The sequence below is a fragment of the Orcinus orca genome, chromosome 17, assembly GCF_937001465.1.
Source record: "Orcinus orca chromosome 17, mOrcOrc1.1, whole genome shotgun sequence".
NCBI classification, from domain to species: Eukaryota; Metazoa; Chordata; class Mammalia; order Artiodactyla; family Delphinidae; genus Orcinus; species Orcinus orca.
The window spans coordinates 46,556,732-46,582,727 of record NC_064575.1 but is presented as its reverse complement, the minus strand read 5'-3'; the positions used below and the strand labels follow the sequence as shown (position 1 = coordinate 46,582,727).

The following is a 25,996-nucleotide window of genomic DNA, read 5'->3' as shown; positions in this document are numbered from 1 at the left end:
CTAAGAATCTTTTTTTTTTTTTCTTTTTCCTGAAAATGAGAGCACTGTAGAGGCCAATACTTTATTTACCATGGTGTTTTAACTTTGCATCTTCAATGGAGAAAGTATACTTTAGAAAATGCCAAAGTTTCTAAAATTATTACAAGTATAAAGGGATTTCAAAGTAAGTGAATTTTAAAACTGGGATGAGTAGAAGAGGGAGCTAAAAATGAACATATACAAATATGAAACAAAGACAACATATTGAAAGATGATACCTAAAATAGGTACCCAGAAGGACAACTACAAGAAAACTCTGGGAAACAGCAATTTCATAATTCAGCTTCCTGTTTTATTCAGGATCCTTAAAACTACTTCTTAATCTCTATGGGTATAAATTAATAAGGGGGGTGGATAAGAGAGTGAAGATAGCACTTGGCATCTGCTCTATGACAGGTACACATGCAAGAGAGGGTCTCTATACACACTATAAAATTTAATCTTTGAAACAACCCTTGAAACGAGTGTCTTATCTTTTCTAGAGGAAACGCATGCTCAGAGGGATCCAATAACTTACAGCCAGAGCAAGATGGGAAGTTCCCTCCATCTGAAAGGTAAGCACATGTTCTTTTTAGTCCCAGTTGACCAGTAACCAGGTATCTGTAATACGGCAGAATTCACTCTGTCCGTTTCCACACAAAGCAGTCTTAGGATTGTTTTTAATTTCTCCTTTACTAGGATTGCACCCTGTTCATTTCATAGTCAACGGCATTGTCCAAAGAACACTTCTAATCACGGTGTCTCAGTTACAAGTAATCTACTAGTCGGCCCAGTGATGGGCATCAACACTGTAAGCTTGGTTTTCGGTTTGACTACCAAATTCATTCATGGAGGCCACCAGTTTTGCTTATGTTCAGGTCACCCGCGCTTGCTGGAAAGCCTCCCATTTCTTATTATCACGGTGTTAGCTCTCTAAGCTTTACACCGGAACACCACGGCGTTTTGAGGTGACTACAAAAAAGAGCCAATTCACCCCTCCGAGAAAGCCGTCAAAGCATCATAAATAGTATGACGTTTCTTGGGGCTGACAAGATTCTGGGTCTTTTCTGATTCCATGTCACCTTGAGCAAGACTCTTATTTCCTCATGCGTAAATTTGGGAGAAAATTACTTTGCCGGTGCCTCGAGACTGCGGAGGGAAAATCTTGAAAGAGGACTTTGCCCAAAGAGCACTCGTTATTTCTAGGCTCTGAGCCCCGCACGGGCGGCGCGACACAAAAGCGCAGGGCGGGGACCCCGGGACGGTCCCCCCGCCGCCTCCTGGTGCATCTCGGGAAGGGCTCCCGCCTGGGCCGCAACGCCGGGTCGGCGCAGGCGGCCCGGTTTCCCCGGCCTCTCCCAGCGGCTCACTCGAGTCAGGGCAGAGAGACAAACACGGCCTGCCCGCTTCCGGCCCGAGCTGCCGCGGGTTCAAGGAAGCCTTCGCAAGGCTCCTCCGCCCCGGGGGTCTTTGTTCCCGCCGACGTCCCCCAGCCCCACTGCTCCCGCCGCAAACCCAGTTTGCGGAGTATCAACGGCATGGAGATGTCCAACCTTGGTGCGCACTGGAGCGGGGCGTTAGTAGAGACAGTGAGGGAACCCAAATTTTGGATACGGGGGAAGAGGAGGGAAACGCGTCGGGCCGCCTCCTCCCATTACAGCTCGGAGGCGGTCGGCTCCCTCCCGCGCTGACGGCTCGCGCGGGCTCTGCAGGGCGCGCTGGCGGCGGCGGCGGCGGCGGCGGCGGCGGCGGCGGGGCGGGATCCGAGCCTGCACGTGGTGGGACCGTTCTCCCCGCCCGGCGTGACCCCCGGAGAGCCACTGTTCTCTGGCGGAAGGGGCAGTGCCACCCTCGGCCCCGCTCCGGAGAGATGTTTACCCTTGGGGGGCCCAGAATTGGAGATTGAGAGGAGAGAGGGAGCGCGCGGCTTGGCGCGAGCGTTTCCTGCGCTGGAACTGTTGAGTGGGAAGCCGCCAGGCAGTGGCAGGGCGGCGGGGTGCGGATGACCCACCCACGGGGAGGGTAACCGGCTCGGCGGAGAAGAGAGCGGGAAAACAGGGTTGATACGTACCTCGGTCGGCGGGCTGGAGCAAAGTGCACTACAGGCATCCCTGAGCATGGCTGCCCTGGGGTGCCACAGCCGGCTGCCGGTGGTCCCAGGGGACTAGGTGGCGCGCGGGAACACACGTGGCCAGCCGCGCGCCCGGCTGTGTTTACGTTCTGCAGCCGCTCCACGTTGTGCTGCAGTCCTCGCCTCCCATTGGCCAGCTCGCTAGCCAACGCTGCGCTCCTCCCGCAGGGGCGGTGGTCCCCGAGTCTCTTCAGAAAACCCGGGTTCTTGGAGGCCTAGGCGGGACAGTCAGGGTGCCTAGCCACGCTATGCTCGCCCGAGCCGCCTCCACCTGGCCGTACGCCGGGGCCGGGCCGCGGCCTGACACCCCCGGCGTCCGAGAGTTGAAAGAGGGAGGGGACTGAAACGTACTGGCGGGAGATGAAGCCGAGCGGCGGGGAGCCGGGCTGCGGAGGAGGAGCCTCTGAGAGACTCCCTCCCGCCGCACAGGCAGGTGAAGTTCAGGTGACCGCGGACCGAGGGCTTAGGCGAGCCGGCTGTGCGGCCCCTCGAGGTGGGCGGGCGCGGACTCACGGCAGGGCGCGCCGCGCGGGCCTGCGGACTGGCGCGCGGGGGAGGGGAGCGCACTGTCCGGAGGTGTCAGTCTGAGGCGCATGCGTGCGGGGCGGGCCTGGCCCGGCCTATATATTGGGTTGGCGCCGGCGCCAGCTGAGAGTCGAGCGGTAGCGGGTCTGGCGGTGAGGAGGTGCTTGGGCGTAGGGCGGGATGCGGGAGGAGAGAAAGCCCACCCCCCCCTCAGGGCCGATCCGTCCCGCGGGCGGGAGCCTAGGGGAGGAAAAGTGGGAGGGCTGAGAACTAGGCATCTGGGGGCGATGGGTCCCCGCGATCCGTCCCTGTCAGGACCCTTGGCAGGGGGCCTGGGAGGCGGCGGTGGATGGAGGGCTGCCCCTAAGTGGGAGGCCACGGAAAAGCCCCTCATTCTAGGGGCTTCTCTCTGCCATCCCCATTTGGGGAGCTATCCCGCAGGAGAGAGGATGGGGGTCTGGGTCTCCTTCACGGGGAGGAAAGTTCCCCCACAAGACCAGTTTTCCCCTTTATTAATTGAACTCCCTTTCCATCACTCCCATCCCCCATCTGTAGTCGGGGTCCCGGTGCCCCTCCAAGCGATGGGCAGGGTCCGGTGGGGCTGGGAAGGAGGGAAAGCAGACTGAAGGACGTGACACAAGTTCCCTCCGCCCCCTGCTTCCCCGCCACCGCCGCTCTCCAAATTGGCGCGGAACCGGCTTCTCCACAGTGTTTCGCCTCCACAACCCCCTCTCCCCGCGGCTCGGGCAGGATGGGAGGGGGGAAGTAGGGGCGCTGCCCGAGCCCCACTCGGGCTGTCCGGGGGAGAGACTGCAGGACGCAGAAGAGACCCATCTGCCTCCCTGCGCTTTCCGGGCGCTGAGGGTGGTTTGCAAATTTCTGAAGACGCTCTCATCCGGGCTGTTCATTTCGTTGAGGAAATGCAGGCATGTGTCCAAAAGCATGAGTCCGAAATCATGCACTAATATACTGCATAAGTCATCGTGGTAAGACGGCTCAGGTCATCTCCTGAGGGACTTAGTTATAACCTCTGAATGGCACTTGGAGAGTATGGATGACAATGTATTTGACTCTGGTTTTTCCTCTCGCCTCCAGAGGTTTCATACACCTGAAAGAAGAGAATGTCAAGACGCAGGTAACGTTATTTGTCTTGGAAATATGTTTCAGAGTTGGCTGCTGCCTTTGAAATGCGTCACTTACTAATTAAACTTCCTTTTTAAAAACTCTATAGTAGCCGTTTACAAGCTAAACAGCAGCCCCAGCCCAGTCAGACGGATTCCCCACAAGAAACCCAGATAATTCAGGCCAAGAAGAGAAAAACGGCCCAGGTGAGTTAAGGAGGGGAAGAGAGAGAGGAGAAAGAGAAAATTCCTTGCAGGGACTTTAGTTTAACAATGGCCTTTTCTATTTTCCAGGATGTCAAAAAAAGAAAAGAGGAGGTCATCAAGAAACATCAGTATGAGATTAGGGTAATGCAGAACTGGGCTAGGTTTGGGGGAAACAAATGTAGGACAAAAAAGAATAGAATTGTGTTATTGCTTTGTGATAGGAAGGTTCCTCTGACACTTTTAATGCCCCTCGAGGTCAGCAGGAAGGCGCTTGTCTTTGGGTGGTTTTTATGTCCCTGAATCCTACTACAGCTACAGAGTAAGCCTTGACGCAGCTGGTTCCTCTTTGTAAATCCCTCCCTCTAGGAGCTGCCTGGTGCACCAGGGCCCGCCTAATCTGTCCAATGGACTGCTCTTTGTTCCCTCTCTGACTATAGTGGAGAGTCCTGATGGTTGCTCCTAGGGCATAAATAGGTTGTGAGGTCACTGACAGACTGGCACCCAGCCCTTTGCCACCTATTCTTCCTATGTGTTGTACAGAAGACACTTTGGAAACAGTGGTTCTCTTTGAAACCAGCATTGACTGGCGAAAGTGTCCTTTAAGTATTTAAGTAATTGTTTCCACTTTTAAGGTCTTGTCTTCCTGTATTTGAAAGTAGTGGAAAAGGCCTTAACGAGTGTGGGGCGGGGGTAGCTGTCTATAAAACAAGGTGCCCTGGCCACTATTGCTAAATACAGGGGAAAATTTTATAATCTTGAAAGCGATTAATATTTGACTACACACGTGTTTTGTTGTTTCTCCTCTCCCTCAGTACCTAACGTCTTGTATTTCCAGAATTGTATTTTGTATAAAACATCCTACCTGTTACTCTTTATGAAGATTGAAATGAGCTATATGGTTTATTTATAAAATATGTATGTCAGCTTAAATTAGTCAGCAATGTTAGCTAATGACGGTGTTTGGGGAAAAATGTAGACTGTTTAGAAGTATTAGCTTTCATTTATAAAAGATCCAAGACAAAAGCTGGTTTGTCTATTTCACAAAGATATTCTTTTTATTTTTTTTAAATGACAGAATTGTTGGCCACCTGTATTATCTGGGGGGATCAGTCCTTGCATTATCATTGAAACACCCCACAAAGAAACAGGAACAAGTGACTTCTCCAGATTTACAAATTACAGATTTAAAAATCTTTTCATTAATCCTTCACCTTTGCCTGATTTAAGGTAAGAAAAATTTCAGTAATTTAATGTCAAAGATTAAAATTTACTGATGTAATATATGGTGCTATTTTGAGGTATTTTTTGCTTTCATTATTAGAAAAACTTGTAGAAAAACTTTTTTTTACTAGTCTTTAAGCATATATTATTTTATCTGACAGTAATGCTATTTGCAAATGACATGGGTATTTAAAACATTGATTCTATAACATTATTTTCACTTGCTTGCTGAAGACTGTAAGCCTTATCAGAAGAACTCAATCACCTTATTTATTTATGATTTATTTATTTATTTATTTTTGGCTGCGTTGGGTCTTCATTGCTGCGCGCGGGCTTTCTCTAGTTGCGGTGAGCGGGGGCTACTCTTCATTGCTGTGCACGGGCTTCTCATTGTGGTGGCTTCTCTTTGTTGCGGAGCATGGGCTCTAGGGCACACAGGCTCAGTAGTTGTGGCTCACGGGCTCTAGAGCGCAGGCTCAGTAATTGTGGCGCACAGGCTTAGTTGCTCCGCAGCATGTGGGATCTTCCCGGACCAGGGATTGAACCCGTGTCCCCTGCATTGGCAGGTGGATTCTTAACCACTGTGCCACCAGGGAAACCCTGAATCACATTTTTAATGGAGTTTAAATAATTTATCTAAATTGCTAACATGGAAGTATTTTAACATGTACAGCATTTTCATTTGATAGATCAGCTATTTTTCTTTCTTACCAAGCCTACTTACTAAGGTCTATACTTTTTCTAGTTAATGAATAAGAGGTACAACTTATATAAAATGTGTAGTGTAATAATTTATATTTGGCTTTAATAAGCAAATTAATGGACTCATACATTTAAACTCACCAGTCTTCCTCTTCTCCGTACTGTCCCACATTAACCCCACTGTAATGTAGTGATGATCTATTTGGAGGTGATTGAGACTGTCTCTGCTGGGATCATATGCTTTAAATATTTACTTTTTTAGTGTTGCTCTTGAGAAAACATCGTTATCTTAAACAGGTGCCTTTGTAAATTATAAATAGATGGGGACTAGAAAGCACTCTTGAAATCTGTCAATTTAGATTCTCATAGTCCAAGTTCTTGCTGTATAATTTCATGCTGAAGAAATGGTTTCTAAAAGTAGCAATTTTTCCTGATTTACTTTAAGAGGTTGTCCTTTCAAATTCTAATTCAAAGTTGGATTTCAGTGTTTGAAAGTTGAGTTTACTCTATGTGAAACAGGTAGCTTGTATATTATGTGGGTCACACAATTATTTTGCCCCTTTCCATAGCTGGGGATGTTCACAGGATGTTTGGCTAAACATGTTAAAAAAGGAGACCAGATATGTTCATGACAAACATTTTGAAGTTCTGCATTCTGAATTGGAACCACAGATGAGGTCAATACTTCTAGACTGGCTTTTAGAGGTATGTTCCAGCAATACAAATTTCCTTTTTTGTCTGTATGATGGAAAAACATTTAGACATAAATATGCTTTCCATGTGCCTTCATGGTGTATTACCTATTGCCAGGAGCCATTCTGGGGGGCTACTCACTGTAGTTGAGGATACCAAAATGGAAAATGACTGCTTGATAAGAGTAAAATCATGAGGACACAGCCACTAGGTCCCATACAACCCAAACCCAATTCAGAAATTGTGGTATCTGAGTATCGCTGTGTACTAGGCACTGTGCCTGGTGCCAAGGATACTCAAGATGAACAGAATTTGACAAGGTTTTGAATTTTGCTATGCAATGTAAAGAACCAGGACTAGGCTTCAGGACCCTCAGAAGTCCTTTTCTTCATCACCAAAATGAAATTATGATTTGGAATCCTAATTTCTATATCCTAAATGATAAGGAGGCTTTGAATATCCAGTAGCCCTAAGCCCTCGAGGCTCCATGTAGCTTGCTTTTGTTATCCCTCTATTCCTTTCAGAAATGAGCTGTACCATTAATCTAAAGGAATAATAGTGATCCAGAAGTCCCTAAATGCCTGTGCCCTAAATATCTGTGCCCTCTCTTGTTTAGGCCCATTCCCTTTCTCTGGATAATAATTCTGAAAGAATCTCTAAAATTATTGAAATGATTATTTATATTGATAACAAACTAATTTTACCCCAACCCCTGGATATTTGCTCTGTAGTTTCCCTGTCTTTAATATAGATAGAGACAATGAACTCCAAGGGGGAACTACCACAGGCTTTTTGGTGGAGAAACACACGGCAGAATAGATCTCAGAAGCTATCAGAAAAGTTCGTTAAGACTGCAAACTGTTGTCCTTTTGAGTCAGGTCATCTTATTCCTTATTCTGACTAGAAGGGAAGATTATGTTTCAATCGTGTGTACAAGAATGTAGTTGGATTTTGACTTTTCTGAATATCTAATGATCATAGATGCAACTTAAGCACAATTATGTTGATGTTATTTTATTTTGCCTCTTTATGTTACATTGATTTTTATTCAGTGGTTGTCTATCAAATTTATCCCTATTTTCCCTTAAATATATGATTATATATACAAAACCAAATATAATAAATCAAATCCAGCAGAGCATTAAACTCTACTTTGTCTTAGTATTTCTTTCAACCTAGGAATGCAAAAATGGTCCAACATTTGAAAATCTATTAATAGTTTAAGGGAGAAAAATCATAAGGTTATATATCATAGATGTAAAAGATATTTTTTGAAATTCAGTATACATTCCTGATTTTTTCATATGCAATAAACTAGGGATAGATTTCCTTAACACATTAAGTGTTTATTAGAAACTCATGTATGTCTGTCCCTCTGTTTCCTCCCTACTTCATGAAGTTATTTTGAGAATTAAAAGCTTTCCCTATATTAAGTGTGGAAATGACAGATACTACTTGTTATTAATAACAATAGTGAAACATTAGGGGAATCCCATTATAGTCAGAAACAAGGAATAAGATAAAAATTTTGTCAATCACCATTGTTACTCATTCAGTTTTCTTCTATAATTCTTAAATGATGTAAGAACATTGAAAGGAACAGAGTTGTCATTTTGTAGTTAAATGTACATCTAGAATGATGAAGAGAATCAGTTGGAACTATTAGAGTATAAACTAAGCATAAAAACTTACCCATTTGGCATCAATAAAAATTAGATGACATATATACACTATTGACACTATGAATAAGATAGATAACTAATGAGAACCTACTGTATAGCCAAGGGAACTCTACTCAATGCTCTGTGGTGACCTAAATGGGAAGAAAATCCAAAAAAGAGGGGATATATGTATACGTAAAGCTGATTCACTTTGCTGTACAGTAGAAACTAACACAATATTGTAAAGCAACTATACTCCAATAAAAATTAATTTAAAAACATTAGAAGCTTAATAGGAAAAAAGTACTCAGCCATAGTCAGCAAGTGTAAATGTATCTGGGAATAAACAAAGTAAGTCTATGTGAAAAAAAACCTATAAAACTAAGAGGGCTGTAATAGGTTTATCATATTAGCACATGTTAATTTTTCCCCCATTTTAGCTTTGGTATCCTAAAAAGCAAGTTGGACTTCAGAAAGTGTTCTGAAATCTGGTATGCTAAGAGGTAACTTTCTAATTTTGAGAAATTAATGGAATAATATTTAAATGGATTCTTCTCTAGGTGTGTGAAGTATACACACTTCATAGGGAAACATTTTATCTTGCGCAAGACTTTTTTGATAGATTTATGTTGACACAAAAGGATATAAATAAAAATATGCTTCAACTCATTGGAATTACCTCATTATTCATTGCTTCCAAACTTGAGGTAAGTTCTCAAAGTTTATCCATGGATATATTTACCGCAAACTTTTTTTGTCTTAACCAATGCATTAATCCCAGAGAATACTATGTACCACTTTTGATATGTTAATCCTTAGGAAAGATGAGTGAGTTTTTTCCAATACATTTTCTGAACACTATGATTTGGGTGGAAGGATAATTATCATGGTTCCCTTCAAAGTATCTGAGCCTATTATAAGTCCCTGGTTTGATTCTAGAACTAGTATCTAGGTGAAATGTTCCATGGCTAACTGTGCCAAACAAAATGACCAACGCTGTCTCTCTATACCTAGTTATAGCACTTGGATTCAATAAAATGGTCTCTGAAACCTAATTAACCAATCAAATGCAATAAATGCTATTAGGTTAGAATAATGGTCTATATCCAGCCTAGTATTTTTATATCTGATGATGGTGCTAGGATAGAAGGAAACACCTTTCCTGCCTGAGATTTTCCTTCACACGATCTCAATCTACTTTTCTTAAATTCAACACATAAGGATATCGTTAGTACCTTCATCTGAAATTTTTGAAGCCTGTATTGTTTTGAGGGTAGAAGAGGGACTGTGAATCATGCATTAATTTCCTTAAGTGTATTTTTCTCCTCTTCCACATTTTTCTTTTGAGCCTTAAGGGCTATCCCCAAATTCTGCCAAATTTGATGAATTAGTTTGTATTCAGTATATCCTTACCTGAAATCACATGGTGTGTTTCAGATACCTTTCTAGACTGAAATCTTGATCTTTAGCCTGTTCTCATCTGTGGCAACATCTCTTCTACTCCTCTGGTCATTCTAGTTGTTATTCTCTGAACTGTTAAGACAGACCTGTCATCAACGAAACTGCACAAATTATTGTTTGAATAACCATACTTTTGTACTAGGATAAAGTTAATGTTTTCAATTTCTAGACCTTATTTGTTGAGTATCTTGTTTTAGTCTGATATACTAGGCAATCCTAAAACAAGTTTGGCTTTTCGTTTTAACTAGTCACTGAAATGACTGGTTAAAATAGTCTAATTGTTTATTAACTAAGATTCAAAATCAGTTCTATAAAAATGTTTCAATCAATATAGTTGGCTAATTTAGATACCCAGGTATGAAAAATATCTTTAAAGGTAAGGTTGCTTTGGCTATCGTAGAATTATTTTATTAAGATTTATAATCATTTTGTCCTTTAAAAATGAAGCCTAGATTGGTTTGTATATAATTCTTTTGTTTTAATCTCACTCTCAACTGTGCTTGATACTAATTAAATCTATTTTAAAGGAAATCTACGCTCCTAAGCTGCAAGAGTTTGCTTATGTCACTGATGGTGCTTGCAGTGAAGAGGATATCTTAAGGATGGAACTCATTATATTAAAGGTAATAATATATCTTTATTATTTCCAGTTGCAATCTAATAACTGTAATTTACTAAACTCAAAGACTACAATGTTAAGTAGTCAAAACTGAGATTTTAGTATTAGGATCCAGTTCTAAGATGGGAGGGGAATTTGCTTAACCTGTAAACTCTATTTTTCTGTATCTTTCAATTCTCCTATATTGAGAATATTATTTCTTAATTTAAAAGTGTTTAACAACACTTTCGAAACTTATAGGTAGTTAGCATATCATGTGTATATAAATGAATTCCAACAGTGATTCTCAAATCTTAGTTCTGATTTTCCACTTCTTCCAGCAGGTGGAGAATGAGAATTATTTCACTGCCTTTTTTCTTTTCTATATGCATGGGAAAGGCTTTTTAATAGAAGGGTAGAGGAAAGAAGCATTAAGATGTTTAATTGGAATTATACTCCAATAAAGATGTTAAAAAACAAACAAAAAAAAGAAAGTAAAGAGCTAGTTGAAAAAAAAAAAGATGTTTAATTGGGCCTTGAATTAGAGATTAAAGGGCGAATGTTAGCTACTAGAAAGTATGTTATGAAATTTGAGCATCCTGGTTTTATAAATAGGACACAAGAAAACACAATCAATATGACTTTCATTTACAAGATTATCTATAAACTATATACATTATAATATAAATTTGTTATGTTTATAAACATTCAGATTGATAGCTCTGTAAGAATGGGATCTTGTTGGCATGCTGATATTGTTCTTTTTAAAAGAAATTTTTTTATTGAAATATACTTGATTTTCAATGTTGTGTTAGTTTTAGGTGTACAGCAAAGTGATTCAGTTTTATATATATATATTTTTTCAGATTCTTTTCCATTATAGGGTATTATAAGACATTAAATATAGTTCTAATATGTTCTAGTAACAAAGTTATCCAGATTCAGACCTGAAGTATAGTATAAGGAGGATATATAATGGGAAGATGGAATCCTCTGGGTGGTCCTACAGGCATTAAGACTCTCTGTTCTCTCCTAATTATTTTTGACTTCTTATAAATGGTAAAGTCCCAGGGCTTCATGGAGAGAATCATAAATTAGCATTTGTCTTTTTTTTAGCTTTTACATGTTGAACAGAAGCCATTATAGATCACATAAAGAAAAAGTGTAGAATCAGTTCTTTGGAGATCTGAATGGAATTAGCTGTGGAGTTATTGAATAAAATTAAAAGGGCAGTTTCAATAAAGAATACGTTTGGAAGATTAGGGGCTGCAAGAAATTAGAAAAGTAGGAATGAAAAATAGGTCCAAGGAACTTTGTCAATAAAGATAACTAGAGAATAATAAAGGGGTCTGTATCAATAATAGACTAAAACACAAGCAGCTTTAGATTGTGAGGTATTTATAAATAGTTATGAAAATAGGAAGAAATATGCCCAAAGCAAAAAGTTTCTTATATGACTATTTAAGGAAGTACCTATATAATGTGGTATATATACCTACATTTATTAACAGGCATTTTAATTTCATTAACAGGCTTTAAAATGGGAACTTTGTCCTGTAACAGTCATCTCCTGGCTAAATCTCTTCCTCCAAGTTGATGCTCTTAAAGATGCTCCTAAAGTTCTTCTACCTCAGTATTCTCAGGAAAAGTTCATTCAGATAGCTCAGGTATTGATATTTTTATTGAATATTTGCTAATGTTTTTAATTACATGTTTTGTTTAGGGTATTTATAGTGCTAAATAGGCTACACAACAAAATGACAGCATACTGAATTAAATTCATTCCTTAATTGACTAGAACAAAACTTCTGATGCATAAAATTCTGTCCCCAATATTTACATTGCTTACTGAAAATTCTAGAAAACAAAGTTTTAAAACTTGCATTTAAATATATTATGAGCACTTTTTACTCTTTAGGAGTATGAGGTAGAGAGTTAAATACCTTTTTTTTTTTTTTTTTTCGCGGTACGTGGGCCTCTCACTGCTGTGGCCTCTCCCGTTGCGGAGCACAGGCTCTGGACGCGCAGGCTCAGCGGCCATGGCTCATGGGCCCAGCCGCTCCGCGGCACATGGGATCTTCCCAGACCGGGGCACGAACCCGTGTCGCCTGCATCGGCAGGCGGGCTCTCAACCACTGCGCCACCAGGGAAGCCCTAAATACCTCTTTTTGATGTAACATGGGGAAAGGTATTTTTCAGCCAGTTGTTTTAGGTTTTATAATAGTATGAAATTATTCTGTAAAATTATCTTACACTCATATTTGAATACACAGGGAACCTATTTTATGTGTTAAAATTAAAATCACCTAATTTAGTTATAACATTATTTAAAACGTTAAGTTTAACTTTCCTAGGCCAGTGTATAACAAATATTCTAAGAAAGTAATTACAGGAGGAGGGTACCATTCTTTCCTGCCTGCTTCTCATAAGTAGGATCTTAAGGCTGCTGTACCTGCCATATATAAGTGAAGAACACCCAGATTCTTATTCTGTGTAGGATGTGAAAATCTTACACATGGAATTGAAGAAACTGTGGTACTCTGGGTGGGTTTAAGTAACCTACGTTGAAATTCAACTTGTGTTTTAGTAAACTCATTATGAACACTAAAACTGGAGAACCAGTAAATATATTAGAATTGGTTCATTTTGTAGAACTTTCTAATGAAGTCATATTAATTTTTTCCCTCAGATTTCCCAGCATCCCAGATTATCCTAGGCAGCTAAACGCTTTTGATAGGGCAAACCTTTGATAAGCTGATAAACAGTGTGGAAGGCTTCTAGAGGTATATACTAGTAATAATTCATTTCCAACTCCTCTACTCCTGTTTCTGTCTTCTGGACCCATGGGGACAAAAATAAGTTTTATTTCACTGGACAGGTATCACCTAAGGCCTCTGAAATCTAACCTTTTTACATAATTTCACTGATCGTTGTTCAGATCTCTTATTGCCTGGATTGTACTACCTCTCAACTCATCTGTTTAGAAACATGTTCCCTTCTTGTGTTTCTGCTTCACCACAGTCTAAGGGATTGTTCTTAAAATGTAATTTCCCTGATTTAAAATCTTCTAGTAACTTCAATAATCAGTCAGAACTTTAAAGTTCTGACTTCTTAAAGACCCTTTATGATCTAACCTAGGCCATGTCTCTCCAGCAACCCCCTTTTTTTAAAATAATGAAGGAAAGATATTCCTTATGTCATATTTTTTACCTTATGTGTTCTGACTTGAGTTCCAAAGAAAAGTAATCCTTTCTTATTTATCTTTGTAAATTCTGTTTCCTATATCTAGAACACTCTCTACCTCCCAGTCTTCCTGGCTACCTTGTATTTTAAGACTCATTTAAGCAGAAGTCTTCCCTGTCTTCCCCACTCTGGATCAGGTGTGCTTCCTAATAGTACACATCATGCTATATCGTAACAATCCTTTACTTGTTTATTAACAAGATTGAACTTCCTGCAGGGTGGCAGCTTATTTCTCTTTGGATCCCTGTAGTTTTAGCAATTCTTGGCATATGGTCCACATCATAAGCAATCTAAAATGTTAGCTGACTGATGGTTAGTAGTGACATGTAGTACTCATCCTTCTCCTAAATTCTTATACTTTTTCCTCTGTTAGCTTTTAGATCTGTGTATTCTTGCCATCGATTCATTAGAGTTCCAGTACAGAATACTCGCTGCTGCTGCCTTGTGCCATTTTACCTCTCGTGAAGTGGTTAAGAAAGCCTCAGGTAAGACAGTATATTTTGTTCTCTTCTTACCCATTCACAAATTTTAAAGGGACTATTTTGAACTTAGCATCCTGCTAAACAAGAATTTAAAATTTTAATGGAAAAAAGCACTTTAGCGATTATCTTCCCTTCCATTAGAAGTACTTTCTAATCCTCAATATATATCCACAAAAAAAAATAAGGTCAAATGGAATTTAAATCCAGTTGAAGTTAGTCAACTTTAGTTAGTCCGCATTAAAGAGTTCTTTGGGTTTTGACAATTTCAATTTCCTATGTAGCAGGTACTGGCTAAGAAGCTCTAAGTCTTTTTCTCCCTCAAAATAGTCACATTATAAACATATTTGAGAGTGATAGTGTGTTTTGACTTGCTAAACTTGTTTTATTTTAATTTTTTTAAAGTATAGTTGATTTACAACGTTGTGCCAATCTCTGCTGTGTAGCAAAGTGACTCAGTCATACATATAGAGACAAGCTTTTTTTATATTCTTTTCCATTATGGTTTATCACAGGATATTGAATATAGTTCTCTGTGCTATACAGTAGGACCTTGTTTATCCATCCTATATACAGTAGTTTACAGCTGCTAATCCCACATAAACTCGTTGATTTTGGTTTATATTATGTGCTTGTTTTGGTTTCCTTTTTTACATGAATTTTAAATTAACTATCTTTAAATTTTGAAGCACAAGCAAATAAGTAGGCATATGTTTCTGATGTAACCTTCACATTTTTCTAACTTTTCTTTATCTAGGTTTGGAATGGGACAACATTTCTGAATGTGTAGACTGGATGGTGCCTTTTGTCAGCATAGTAAAAAGTACTAGCCCAGTGAAGCTGAAGGTTTTTAAGAAGATTTCTATGGAAGACAGACACAATATACAGACACATACAAATTATCTGGCTATGCTGGTATGTTTCTTTCTTGTAGTTTTTTGGTCTTACTATTTGGTAAGTCACTGAAACTGATAGTAAGGATACTACGGAATAATATTTCAAGCAGTTATATAAGATGGTAAGGGACAGAAAGTTCCAATGGGCACACTGATTTCAAAATGTAGAAAAGCTGGGCTTCCCTGGTGGTGCAGTGGTTGGGAGTCCACCTGCCGATGCAGGGGACTCGGGTTCGTGCCCCAGTCCGGAAAGATCCCACATGCCGCGGAGCGGCTGGGCCCGTGAACCATGGCCGCTGAGCCTGCACGTCCGGAGCCTGTGCTCCGCAACGGTAGAGGCCACAACAGTGAGAGGCCCGCGTACTGCAAAAAAAAAAAAAAAAAATGTAGAAAAGCTAATAAAATAACTTTGAAGTCAAAGCAAGATTTATGAAGTGTCTCAAGATTAATGCCAATAGTCCAGGTAAGAGTTTTTAAAAATACAAGTTGCAGGCAGTTGAACCTCTAAAATATGACTAATCACAGTTGCAAACACATAAAGAGAGGATTATATTAGGCCTAAGTAGCCTCAAATTAGTACACAGAAGTCTTGTTTGACTTTGTTTTACCATATCAATGCTTTATCTTAGCTGTTAATCTCTGCATGATTTCTTCACATGTACAGGATGAAGTAAATTATATAAACACCTTCAGAAAGGGGGGACAGTTGTCACCAGTTTGCAATGGAGGCATTATGACACCACCGAAGAGCACTGAAAAACCACCAGGAAAACACTAAAGTTAACTGAGCAAACAAGTTGGAAGTGATGAAGTGCTGCGTAGCATTTCATAGAACTTAACTACTTAAGTCTTACAGGAAAATAGTGCTGTGGCTGTCCTGGCTGATTCAGAAGTTTCACTGGCATTCTCTGATTTAAAAAACCACTTAAAATTGGCACTAAGGAGGAAATTTAATTCCTATATTCGCTGTTTAAAGAAACAGCAGGACTTGTTTACAAAGATGAGTTCATTCCCAACACTGACTGGATAGAAGCCAGCCATGATTCATGACAAGAATTTCTTTGATACGGTGTTACTATGTTTATCTTGATAAACTAGGAATTTCATCATTGGAGTTTTTGACTAGATAAGTGCTACCTTACAGGGTACATTAAGTGATACAGTACTTTGAATCTAGTTTTTAGATTCTCAAAATTTATAAACTCTTAACTAGTGCAATTTGGTTCTTGAAAATAAAATTTAAACTTGTTTACAAAGGTTTAGTTTTGTAATAAGGTGACTAATTTATCTATAGCTGCTGTAGCAAGCTATTATAAAACTTGAATTTTTAAAAATGGTGAACTTTAATCTGTTTGACTATGTTTATTTGCCTTGCCATAACATTTTTAACCAGTAAATCTTAGATGAACGTGGTGTTTAAACTGTGCTCTAAACAGTGGGAATGCCAAAGAAATTATAAACAAGATAAATGCTGTGGCTCCTACATGGGGCTTTGACGTATAAGTTGCTTTATAATAACTTTTTCGTACATCACAATTTGGGCGAAAAACTTAAGTACCCTTTCAAACTATTTATATGAGAAAGTCACTTTATTACTCTAAAAAAAAAAAATCTTTAGGGTTATCTCAATTTAGTGTGACTAAGGCTTTATTTATGTTTGCAAAACTGCTAAGGTCCTTTTTAAATTCCTACATTATGAGTTAAGGACAGTGTCAAAGTGATAAAGCTTAACACTTGACCTAAACTTGTATTTTCTTAAGGCAGAAAAGCAGTAAATGTATACGACTCCTAGAAATCTATTTATTTAAAAAAAAAACAAAACCTTGACATAAGAACTTGCTGTATATAGCTACTTCTACATAAATATTTTAGTTTTTTAAAAATGAAATTTCAGCCTCAAAAGTGGATTTGATTAGAAAAATTATACTAGATTACTAGTTTATTCTATTACTGGACATGTGAATCTCTTCTTCCTTTGAAGAAATTATAAATTTAAGCTATTGTTATGGTGTGAAGTCTTCTGTAGAGTTTTTGTTTTTAAACTAATATGTTTCAGTATTTTGTCTGAAAAGAAAACGCCACTAAATATGTAAATATGTATTATATAAACTTAATCTTTTAATACTGTTTATTTTTAGCCCATTGTTTAAAAAATAAAAGTTAAAAAATTTTAACTAACTGCTTAAAAGTAAAGTTTTGCCATTGCTTGAAGAAACTTTTTTTTCCTTCTCTGCGCTGCCAGCTGTAACACTTCTTCTGGGTTGCTTGCGTTCAATTCTGTCTGGCCGATGGCTTTGATCTTCCAAAACAGAAAAGTGATGTTATTAGAGGTCTGGTCAAAAACAAAGTTTTGCTAGTATACAAAATATAAAACTACCTACTTGCTAACAATGATAAACTGAACCTCCAGTTGTAGATGCTAAGAGGTGTAGAAGAAATTAACAAAGACTGACTGGAGCCACTCAAGGAAAAGATCAATTATTGAACCATAGTTTGTGGAATTATCTTCAGTAACATTAAGTAAATTCATGTAAATTTATTTGACTAAAAATACCAGTAAAGGGACTTCCCTGGTGGTCCAGTGGCTAAGACTCCATGCTCCCAGTGCAGGGGGCCTGGGTTCGATTCCCTGGTCAGGGAACTAGATCCCACATGCTGCACCTAAGACCTGGTGCAGCCAGATAAATAAATAAAGTATCTTAAAAAAAACAGTAAATAAACTCTACATGTAATCTGACACATTTTTACAATTAAGGCTCCTACAAAATAACTTGAAATGTCAAAATTCATGTTTCAGGGCTTCACTTTTTTAATACATAAAATGTATCTAGTTTGCTCAGCACTATAATATATAGTGACCCTTCTCTTTCATGATTAGAAATACTTGAGCCTGATAAAAATCCGTAATAGTATTCTGCCATGGAGTGTTTTGTGAGAGCATGTTTTAGGACCTTAAAATTACCTTTTGTTTAAAGAAGTTCCAATATATATATATATATATTTTTAAACAACAAAAACTATTCTGATAGGTAGCTTGAAGGGAGCTAAGACTATCCAGAAATGATCATCAGTTAGGTTAGTGGGTAGGAGGAATTGCGGATGATGCCATTTCCACATGAAAGAATACATGTGGAAAAACCTAGTAGTGGGGTATAACTAAAGAGTTATTTCAGACAAAGTATACTGAAGACGACTGGCTATAAAAGTTCAAAGTATAAGACAGAAATTGAAATAGGAGCCAGATATTTGAGAGAAATAACACATCCTAGGTGGGTAGTGGTCAAAACCATGAGGGGATGAGGTCACCTAGGGAGAATGTAGGGCAATCAGAAAATACCCAAGGACTCACTTCTTGGGAAAACCAAGTTTAAGGGGTAGACAGAGGGAAATACCCACAAAGAAGAAAAGGCAGAAGAGTCAGGGAGAAGAAATGAGTAAAAATGACGGCGAAGCCAAAGGAATAAAGAATTTCAAGAAGGAAGGAGTGTAAACAACAGGATAAAGACTGAAAAGTATTCACTGGCTTCGGCATTTGGTGACCCTTGAGAACAGTTAGAGTGGGGATGGCAGAAGTCAAATTGTATTGGACCAAAGAGCTTTAAAAAACTAGGCAGAAGGCTTCCCTGGTGGCGCAGTGGTTGAGAGTCCGCCTGCCGATGGAGGGGACGCGGGTTCGTGCCCCGGTCCGGGAAGATCCCACATGCCGCGGAGCAGCTGGGCCCGTGAGCCATGGCCGCTGAGCCTGCGCGTCCAGAGCCTGTGCTCCACAACGGGAGAGGCCACAACAGTGAGAGGCCCGCGTACTGCAAAAAAAAAAAAAACTCGGCAAGAAGGGATGAGAGAGAGGTTGAGTACAGTCAAGAGAAGTTTCTATTAAGGATGAAATAGTTTATAGGTATGGGAGTGGTTGACAATATAGGAGAGGAGATAACTAACTGAAAGGGACAATCACTGAAAGGATAGAATCAAAAGCATAAAAACTTGTCTTCATCAAGGAGTAGCATAGCTTTTACTGACTAAAAGCGTGGACTTAACAATGAATACAGTTGTCAATTATTTTGAAGGTGGAAAGCAGGGACCTGAAACAGGAATGTGAAGCTGGCACTCAAGGGGCCACAACTCCCAAGACTATAACTTTCACAAGGATGGGGGCTGATCAGTCTTTTTTTCTGGTCTACTCCAAACAGACAAGGAAGTTACTGAAAATGGAAAAGAGAGAGAGGACAGGGGCTTAATAGGGTGAAAGTCTAAAATATTCCCTAAAAAAGAATGCAGACCACTGACCACTGGCAGGTAAACAAAAGAAATGAGCGGCCAGCTAAGGTTGGAGGCCATGGTTTGGTAGTGGCACAAGTTTATACAGTTGTAGGATTTTTTCCAACAGAACTCAGTGGCTCAGGGGAAAAAAAGCATAAATTTTTGAACTGATTCAGGGCTGGGACATTTCCAGATGAAGCAAAAGACAAAAAAGCAAAGATGCTGAAAATATTAATCAGAGTAGTCCCAACAGTCAACCATAGATAGAAGGGGTTCCCAAATCTGGTTTATAATCAGAACTACCTGGGAAAACTTAAAAATTGGATCCCAGGGTCTCATCTCAGATCAAATGAATCAGTATCTCTGAGAGTACACAGGCCAGTATTTGCTGTACTCAAGGTCAGTAGGGAAGGAACAGAAGTTGGAAAAGGGCTGACAGACTGGGGAAAACTTGGTCATGAACTTGAACATCTCACTGATGATGAGGAACATGGGAGCCCAGAAGTAAGAAAGGGATAGATTACTGGCACAGAGATCTTATGTAGAGCAATTCTGACAAAAAGGCCTGGCCATGGGTGGCTGATGAAGAGTAAAGGTGATAATGGAACCTGGAGTGCCAGGGGTGTTGGAAAAGTTGATCACATGTCTTTTGATGCATGCACAGGAACATCCAGGTAGTTGTTTAGATTAGCTAGTAAGGAGGTAGGTGTAAGCTTCCAAGGAGAAAGGGCTTAAACAATGATACAAGTAGAGATAGTCTAGAAATGCCATCAGGGAACTGGGAAATTTTCAGCATTGCCTTCCAGCCCTGGATAAGTTGGAAATGGGAGAATGAATAGTCTCCAATTAAGTGGAATTGGCACCATATTCTTTTTCCTTTTTTTTTTTTTTTGAAAGATGCTGCTGTTATTCTGTTTCCTCTAAATAATGGCCATACAATTTAGTCCAAGTACAAAGCTTTAAAGGACACTTAATAAACGGCATATACTTTTATTAATGAGTGAAAGAGCAAAGAGAAAACATATATGGGTAATAGTGACACAGCAAATGTTAGCCTTGTAAAAATGACCATGAATTTGTAATGTTTTGGTTTATAAGTCAAATTTAAATAAATAATTCATCCATCAAGTAACTACTGAGCATCTATTATTTGCCAGGCACCATTCTAGGTATCAACTGTGACAAAACCAATTCCTACCTCATGGGGAAATAGCCAATAAATAAGTAAATATACAGTATGTCAGTTGTAGATAAGTGCTATGGAGAAAAGTTTTAAAAGGGAAATGAGAATAAGAGTATTGGAGGGAAAGGGGGAGAGACATTGCTATTTTATAAGATGGTCAGGAAAGGACAATTACTTCTTAAGAAGGTGACATTTGAGAAGAGACCTGAGGGAAGTTAAAAGAATGTTCCTGAAAGAGAAAATTTCACAGGCCATTCGGTAGTGAATGTTCTTGGCATGTTCAAAGAACAGTAGGGGTACTGGTGTAGGAGAAGTTGCAAGGGAGAGTTGAATGAAGAGCTAGAGGTCAAGTCACATGCGGCCTTGCAGGCCACTGTAAGGACTTTGATGCTGCATGAGACAGGAAATAGTTTAGTATTAGGGAAATTAAGCACATCATTGAAGAATCAAGGCATAAAATAACTTACCGCAATTTGTCTTTTATCTGTTTCTCCTCTTTTGTGATGAAGATCTAAATGAATCAGTTAAGAATAATAAAATTGATACTATTAAATATCACGATATTCTCAACTGTTGTTTTTTATTTAGAAAATACAAAATATTAAATACTTCTTTAATTTACAGAAATGAATTGTTCTAACATCACACACATATGTTGATGAAGGATACAAGTCAAGTATTCCAAAATGGTAACGTCCCATATGTAGTCATAGTAGGAGTCCATAGCATCATGACTGAAAAACAGAACTCAGTTACTTCCTCTTTCTTAAGCAGAAAAATTTCAACTTCATTTTATTTCAAAAACCATTCATACCAAAAAAAAAAAAAAAAAAAAAAACCATTCATACCTGTTTTGTTCCTGCAGTGATTTAAAGGCTGTTTTGTAGTCAATCTCTCTGAGGAACTGACATAAAATTGCCACCTACATAAAAAAAGAATTGAAAATGGTTTCATGTAACTAGTATCAACAATGACTACTGGTTTTGGAGGGGTAATTTTTAATGATTTTCATGTCAAGAGTATATTATTTAATTTAAGAGGTCTCACAGATCAGGCTGAGTGGATCAGCTGATATGTATGGAATCCATCCAATTTTAATTGTAAAAAACCCTTACACCAGGCTTCCCTGGTGGCACAGTGGTTGAGAGTCTGCCTGCCGATACAGGGGACACAGGTTCGTGCCCCGGTCCGGGCAGATCCCACATGCCGCAGAGTGGCTGGGCCCGTGAGCCATGGCCGCTGAGCCTGCGCATCCAGAGCCTGTGCTCCGCAATGGGAGAGGCCACAGCAGGGAGAGGCCCACGTACCGCAAAAAAAAAACCAAAAAAAATCCCTTACACAAGTGTCTGTCTGCCCAATATTTTCTTCCCCTGTGACCTAAATCATAAAGTTTTAGAGCTTTATCTGAATGAGAAGCTGGCAAAAAGTTTAGAAAACTGAAGGGAATGGAAAACTGCCAAACAAAAGTGTCAAACATTCAAGGACATATAGAACATCCAATTAAACCTTTCACAGCTGGCAAGTACAGAAGCTCATTTTGGCAAAATGTAGGCCAGTCTGCTTAACATTGAAAACAGATCCATTTCAGTCATGTATGTAGGTCATAATGCTGATCTCTTTTTTAAATGTTTAAAGATTTTTAAATTGATTATTATTCACATATCATAATGTAAACCCTTTCAGAGTAAAAAATTCAGTGGTTTTTAGAATATTCACAAAATTGTACAACCATCACCGCTTTAAAGTCTAAAACATTTCATTACCTGCCTCCCGCAAAAAAACAAAAAGCTCCCTACCCATTAGCAGTCAGTCTCTACTCCTCCCCTACCTCTCCACCCCGCGGTCTCTGGCAACCACTAATCTACATTCTGACTCTACAGATTTCCCTATTCTGGACATTCCAAATGAATGAAATCATACAATACAAAGCCTTTTGTATCTGGCTTTTTTTTACTCAACATAAAACTTCCAGGATTCGTCCCTGTTGTAGCATGTATCAGTACTTCACTCCTTTTTATGGCTGACTAATATTCCATTGTGTTTGTGTATACACACACACACACACACACCCCAAATCTCGTTTATCTGTTCATCAGCTGATGAACACTTGGGTTGTTTCCACTTTTTGGCTATTATGAATAATGCTGCTATAAACATTTAACGTACGAATTCTTCTGTGGACATACGTTTTCAGTTTTCTTGGTTATATAGCCAGGAGTGAAACTGCTGGGTCATACGGTAGGTAATTCAATGTTTAACTTCTTGAGCAAGCACCAAATTGTTTTCCAAAGAGGTTGCCCCATTTCATATTCCTACCAGCAATATATGAGGGTTCTAATTTCTCCACATCTTCACCAATACTTGTTACTATCTTTCAGTTACAGCCTCCTTGTGAGTGTGAAGTGACATCTCATTGTGGTGCTTACATTTCCCTAATGATTAATGTACATATCTACTTTTAAATATAAGAAAACATACTTGAGAATGCTTTTTCCATTTATAAGGTTCAAAGACCAATGCCTTCTAACTCATACTTTCATTTTAGTTAAAATTCTGTAAACTATTTTAAAAAAATTCAAAGAACATGCAAATTCTTAAATACCATAAATTTAAGCAATTATGATACGGAAAATAAAAGCTACTTCCCAGTCCAATGCCTTATATTTATTATAAACTCTAATATTCATGAAAACAGACCAGCATCATAATATTATAAACTAACCTGTGTGTGGCAATTCAGCAAAGAACAGCACTTTATCATTCGTTTTATTACCTACAAAAACAAAATTCTGGTTATTTTCAAAAACTAGTTAATGTCAATTGTAACAAATGTACCACTCTGATGTGGGATGTCAATCATGAGGTAGGTTTACATGTATGGGGACAGGAGGTACATGAAAACTCTGTATTTTTCACTCAATTTTGCTATGAATCTAAAACTGCTCCAAAAAATAGAACTTTTAAGTTAAAAAAATCTAGTTATTAAAAAACTTTAAATCTTATTTCAAAAGTCATTATTGTAAATATTAAAAAATGCCATTTATTAAATAATGATATTGGTGGCCTAAACCAGAGGAAAGGGTAATGCATATTGAGAGAAAATTAACAAAATTTCAGATTCAGGAGGCAGAATCAATATGCCTTGAAGGCTGAATGGATGTTGGTGGGAGGGTTAGTAAAGAAAAGAGGATGACAGGATTTATGCTTGGTCAACTCAAAGGGCTAAACAAAGCTGACTGCTATTTCTGTGGGGTCTTCTGTTTTTGTTTTTGTTTTGGTGTGGGAAGGTCATCAGGAGGAGAGACTGGTAGAGTAAGACGCTGAATCAGGGGACTTCCCTGGTGGTCCAGTGGGTAAGACTCTGCGCTCCCAATGCAGGGGGGCCGGGTTTGATCCCTGGTCAGGGAACTAGATCCCACACGCATGCTGCCAACTAAGAAGGAGTTCGTATGCCGCAACTAAGAGCCTGTATGCTGCAGCGAAGAGCCTGCAAGCCGCAACCAAGACCCGGAACAGCCAAAATAAATAAATAAATACTAAAAAAAAAAAAAAAAAATGCTGAATCAGTTTTGGACAGGTTGAGTTTCAGGTGTTTTTGGGAAATCAAAGCAGCAATAGCTGTGGGCACTGGAAATACAGAGAGCAATCTGGTCTAGAGCAATCAATTTGGGAGTTACCACCATATACATGGAAATGAATAAGCTCATGCAAAAAGAGGCCCAGGAAGAAGAACATTTAAAGCCAGACAAGAAGCAAGCAAGCCCGCAAAAACAACCTACCTGGTCTGTATAAACATCTGGGGGCACAGCCTTATTAAAGAAATCAGAACACACCGCTCCCGCCTGGAGGTAATAGTGAAGAGCTGCCGAATACTGATTTGTTGCTTGAAGTAGAAAACAGAGATAAAGAATTACCTGCCATTAAGTACACAGCTGGAAACATAGGGCCTCTTTTGTGAAGAGTCAGGTATTATTACTTCATGTTTGACAAAAGCAGATTCAAACCACAGACCTAGGGATAACACTTAGCCAGGCCAACAATGAGAAAAATAGGCTTTATTTTTTCAACCGCTTTAAAGTAGTTGTATAATAGAGTCTTTCCTTCTCAAACTGAGTAGCCAAATATTCAGCTCAGATTCCTTGTCAAACTTACTGGTACAGAATTTAGTATTTGGAGGTACAGCCAGTATTTTGTAGTGACTATCAATGGAATATAACCTTTAAAAATTGTGAACCACTATGTTGTAAACCTGTAACTTATGTAATACTGCACATCAACTATACTTCAATTTAAAAAATGAAAAAAATAAAAATGACTTAAGGCTGCTTGCAATAAGTCACTTAAAAAAAAAAAATCTGGGTGGCAGACACAGGAGATACATGGGGATTCATTATACTATTCTCTCTACTCTTACATTTTGAACTTTCTCTTTAAAAAAATCAACTCCTAAAAAAAAAAAAAAAAATCAACTCCTAAAAAAGTGACCCAGAAATGACACCAGTCAGAACTGTAATTTGATCTGTATAGTAATAGAAATATTAGAAATTCCCTATCAAGTTGGAAAATCTATCACATACACCGGGGGGAAAAATTAGGAATCTATTTTCAAGAACACAAATAATTATCAAGAGTGCCTGGACATATTTTAGAACATTTAAAGAGCAATTTTGTAAACTAAACTTTAACCTCTTTCCTTAAGAATGTTTTACCAACTTTTTAGATGACCGTTTACTATTAAAAAAAAAACAACACAGAGAAAAAGCAGTCAACATAAAACTAAAAGCATCTGAATCAAAGGCTCAGAAAAATGCATACATATAACAACAATAGTTACTTTCAATTTTATCTAGGAAGAAGAGTTAGAGAATGTCAAAAACAAGACTTAAGTTTAATAAAGTATTGTAATAACAAGTGTAATATATTTATTTTCACTTCTAAAACTGCTACGAAAACAAAACACAAAGCAACCATACATCTCACTTACCAAAATAAATGTCTGCCTGAATAATTAACCAGGAATGGTTGTTTGGGTTTATACTGAGGGAATACCGAACTAGCTCTTTCACTGTGATAGCCACGGCTTCAAAGTCCACGGACTGGAGGCTATATGAAAGACAATAAACATAATCTCTATTTTAAGAGTCAACTTCAAATTCCATACACACATTTATTAAAAACAAAAAGGCTTCGTCAAAATTTAGGTGATCATAAATACAATGCTAAATATTACTAGGAGTAAATATTTTAAAACTATCAAAACAACTAAATCTGAGGAAGTGTGATCAGCTAACTTTTTATAAGGGGCTGAAAACAATCTGATTTTTGTTTCCTTTATTTTCCCAAAATGCCAAAGAAGGCCACTCTAAAAAGTATCTTTAAATATTCGACAATATAAAGCACAAAAAAGGTCATAGGATAAAACCCTGTCTCCACTTTTTATGCACAATTTACAGGCGACAAAATTACAAAGAGACAGACTCATAAAAATTTTCCAAATGATTTTTAAGTTCTGTTATCTAGAGGAAGCTACAGAAAACAAGGCTCAAACACTAACAATCCTGCTACATGGCCTTAAATTCACCTTGTGGCTTCTTGTAAGG

At 39.0% G+C, this 25,996-nt stretch overlaps 2 protein-coding genes and 1 long non-coding RNA gene across 10 annotated transcripts in view; 2 read left to right on the top strand and 1 right to left on the bottom strand.

Moving 5' to 3' along the window:
- LOC125961616 (uncharacterized) overlaps nt 1-25,996 on the top strand; it is an 80,747-nt gene that overhangs the window by 15,515 nt on the left and 39,236 nt on the right. The gene's annotated exons all lie outside the window — the stretch shown is intronic.
- Nucleotides 2,392-17,130, top strand: CCNE2 (cyclin E2). 4 transcript variants are annotated; one of them, XM_004275375.3, is made up of 12 exons: nt 2,392-2,826; nt 3,770-3,809; nt 3,906-4,002; nt 4,090-4,143; nt 5,078-5,229; nt 6,495-6,630; nt 8,840-8,986; nt 10,268-10,363; nt 11,871-12,005; nt 13,955-14,066; nt 14,818-14,975; nt 15,621-17,130. In XM_004275375.3, the coding sequence occupies exons 2-12, from the start codon at nt 3,796-3,798 to the stop codon at nt 15,732-15,734; spliced, it is 1,215 nt and encodes a 404-aa protein (XP_004275423.1). In that variant the 5' UTR covers nt 2,392-2,826; nt 3,770-3,795; the 3' UTR covers nt 15,735-17,130. The 4 variants fall into 4 exon arrangements, with proteins under 4 accessions (XP_004275423.1, XP_033294163.1, XP_033294166.1 ...); XM_033438272.2 differs by having other exon boundaries at nt 2,759-2,834; XM_033438275.2 differs by lacking the exons at nt 2,392-2,826; nt 4,090-4,143 and having other exon boundaries at nt 3,716-3,809.
- The window catches only part of INTS8 (integrator complex subunit 8), a 65,447-nt gene continuing 42,621 nt past the window's right edge, over nt 3,171-25,996 (bottom strand). Inside the window, exons 21-29 of one of the 5 annotated variants that reach the window (XR_004486282.2) lie at nt 25,381-25,499; nt 24,176-24,279; nt 23,119-23,169; nt 21,245-21,318; nt 21,066-21,130; nt 20,864-20,907; nt 17,136-17,255; nt 9,693-9,812; nt 3,171-3,782 (exon numbers count right to left, since the gene is read on the bottom strand). Coding sequence is in view for 4 of the 5 variants with exons in the window: in XM_033438269.2 (XP_033294160.2) it covers nt 17,139-17,255; nt 20,864-20,907; nt 21,066-21,130; nt 21,245-21,318; nt 23,119-23,169; nt 24,176-24,279; nt 25,381-25,499 (574 nt within the window). In the remaining variant the exon portion in view is untranslated. Of the gene's footprint in view, nt 3,783-8,278; nt 9,813-15,331; nt 15,709-17,050; nt 17,256-20,863; nt 20,908-21,065; nt 21,131-21,244; nt 21,319-23,118; nt 23,170-24,175; nt 24,280-25,380; nt 25,500-25,996 lie in introns of those variants that run through there. The other 4 variants (XM_033438269.2, XM_049700233.1, XM_049700232.1 and 1 more) reach the window with 4 other exon arrangements.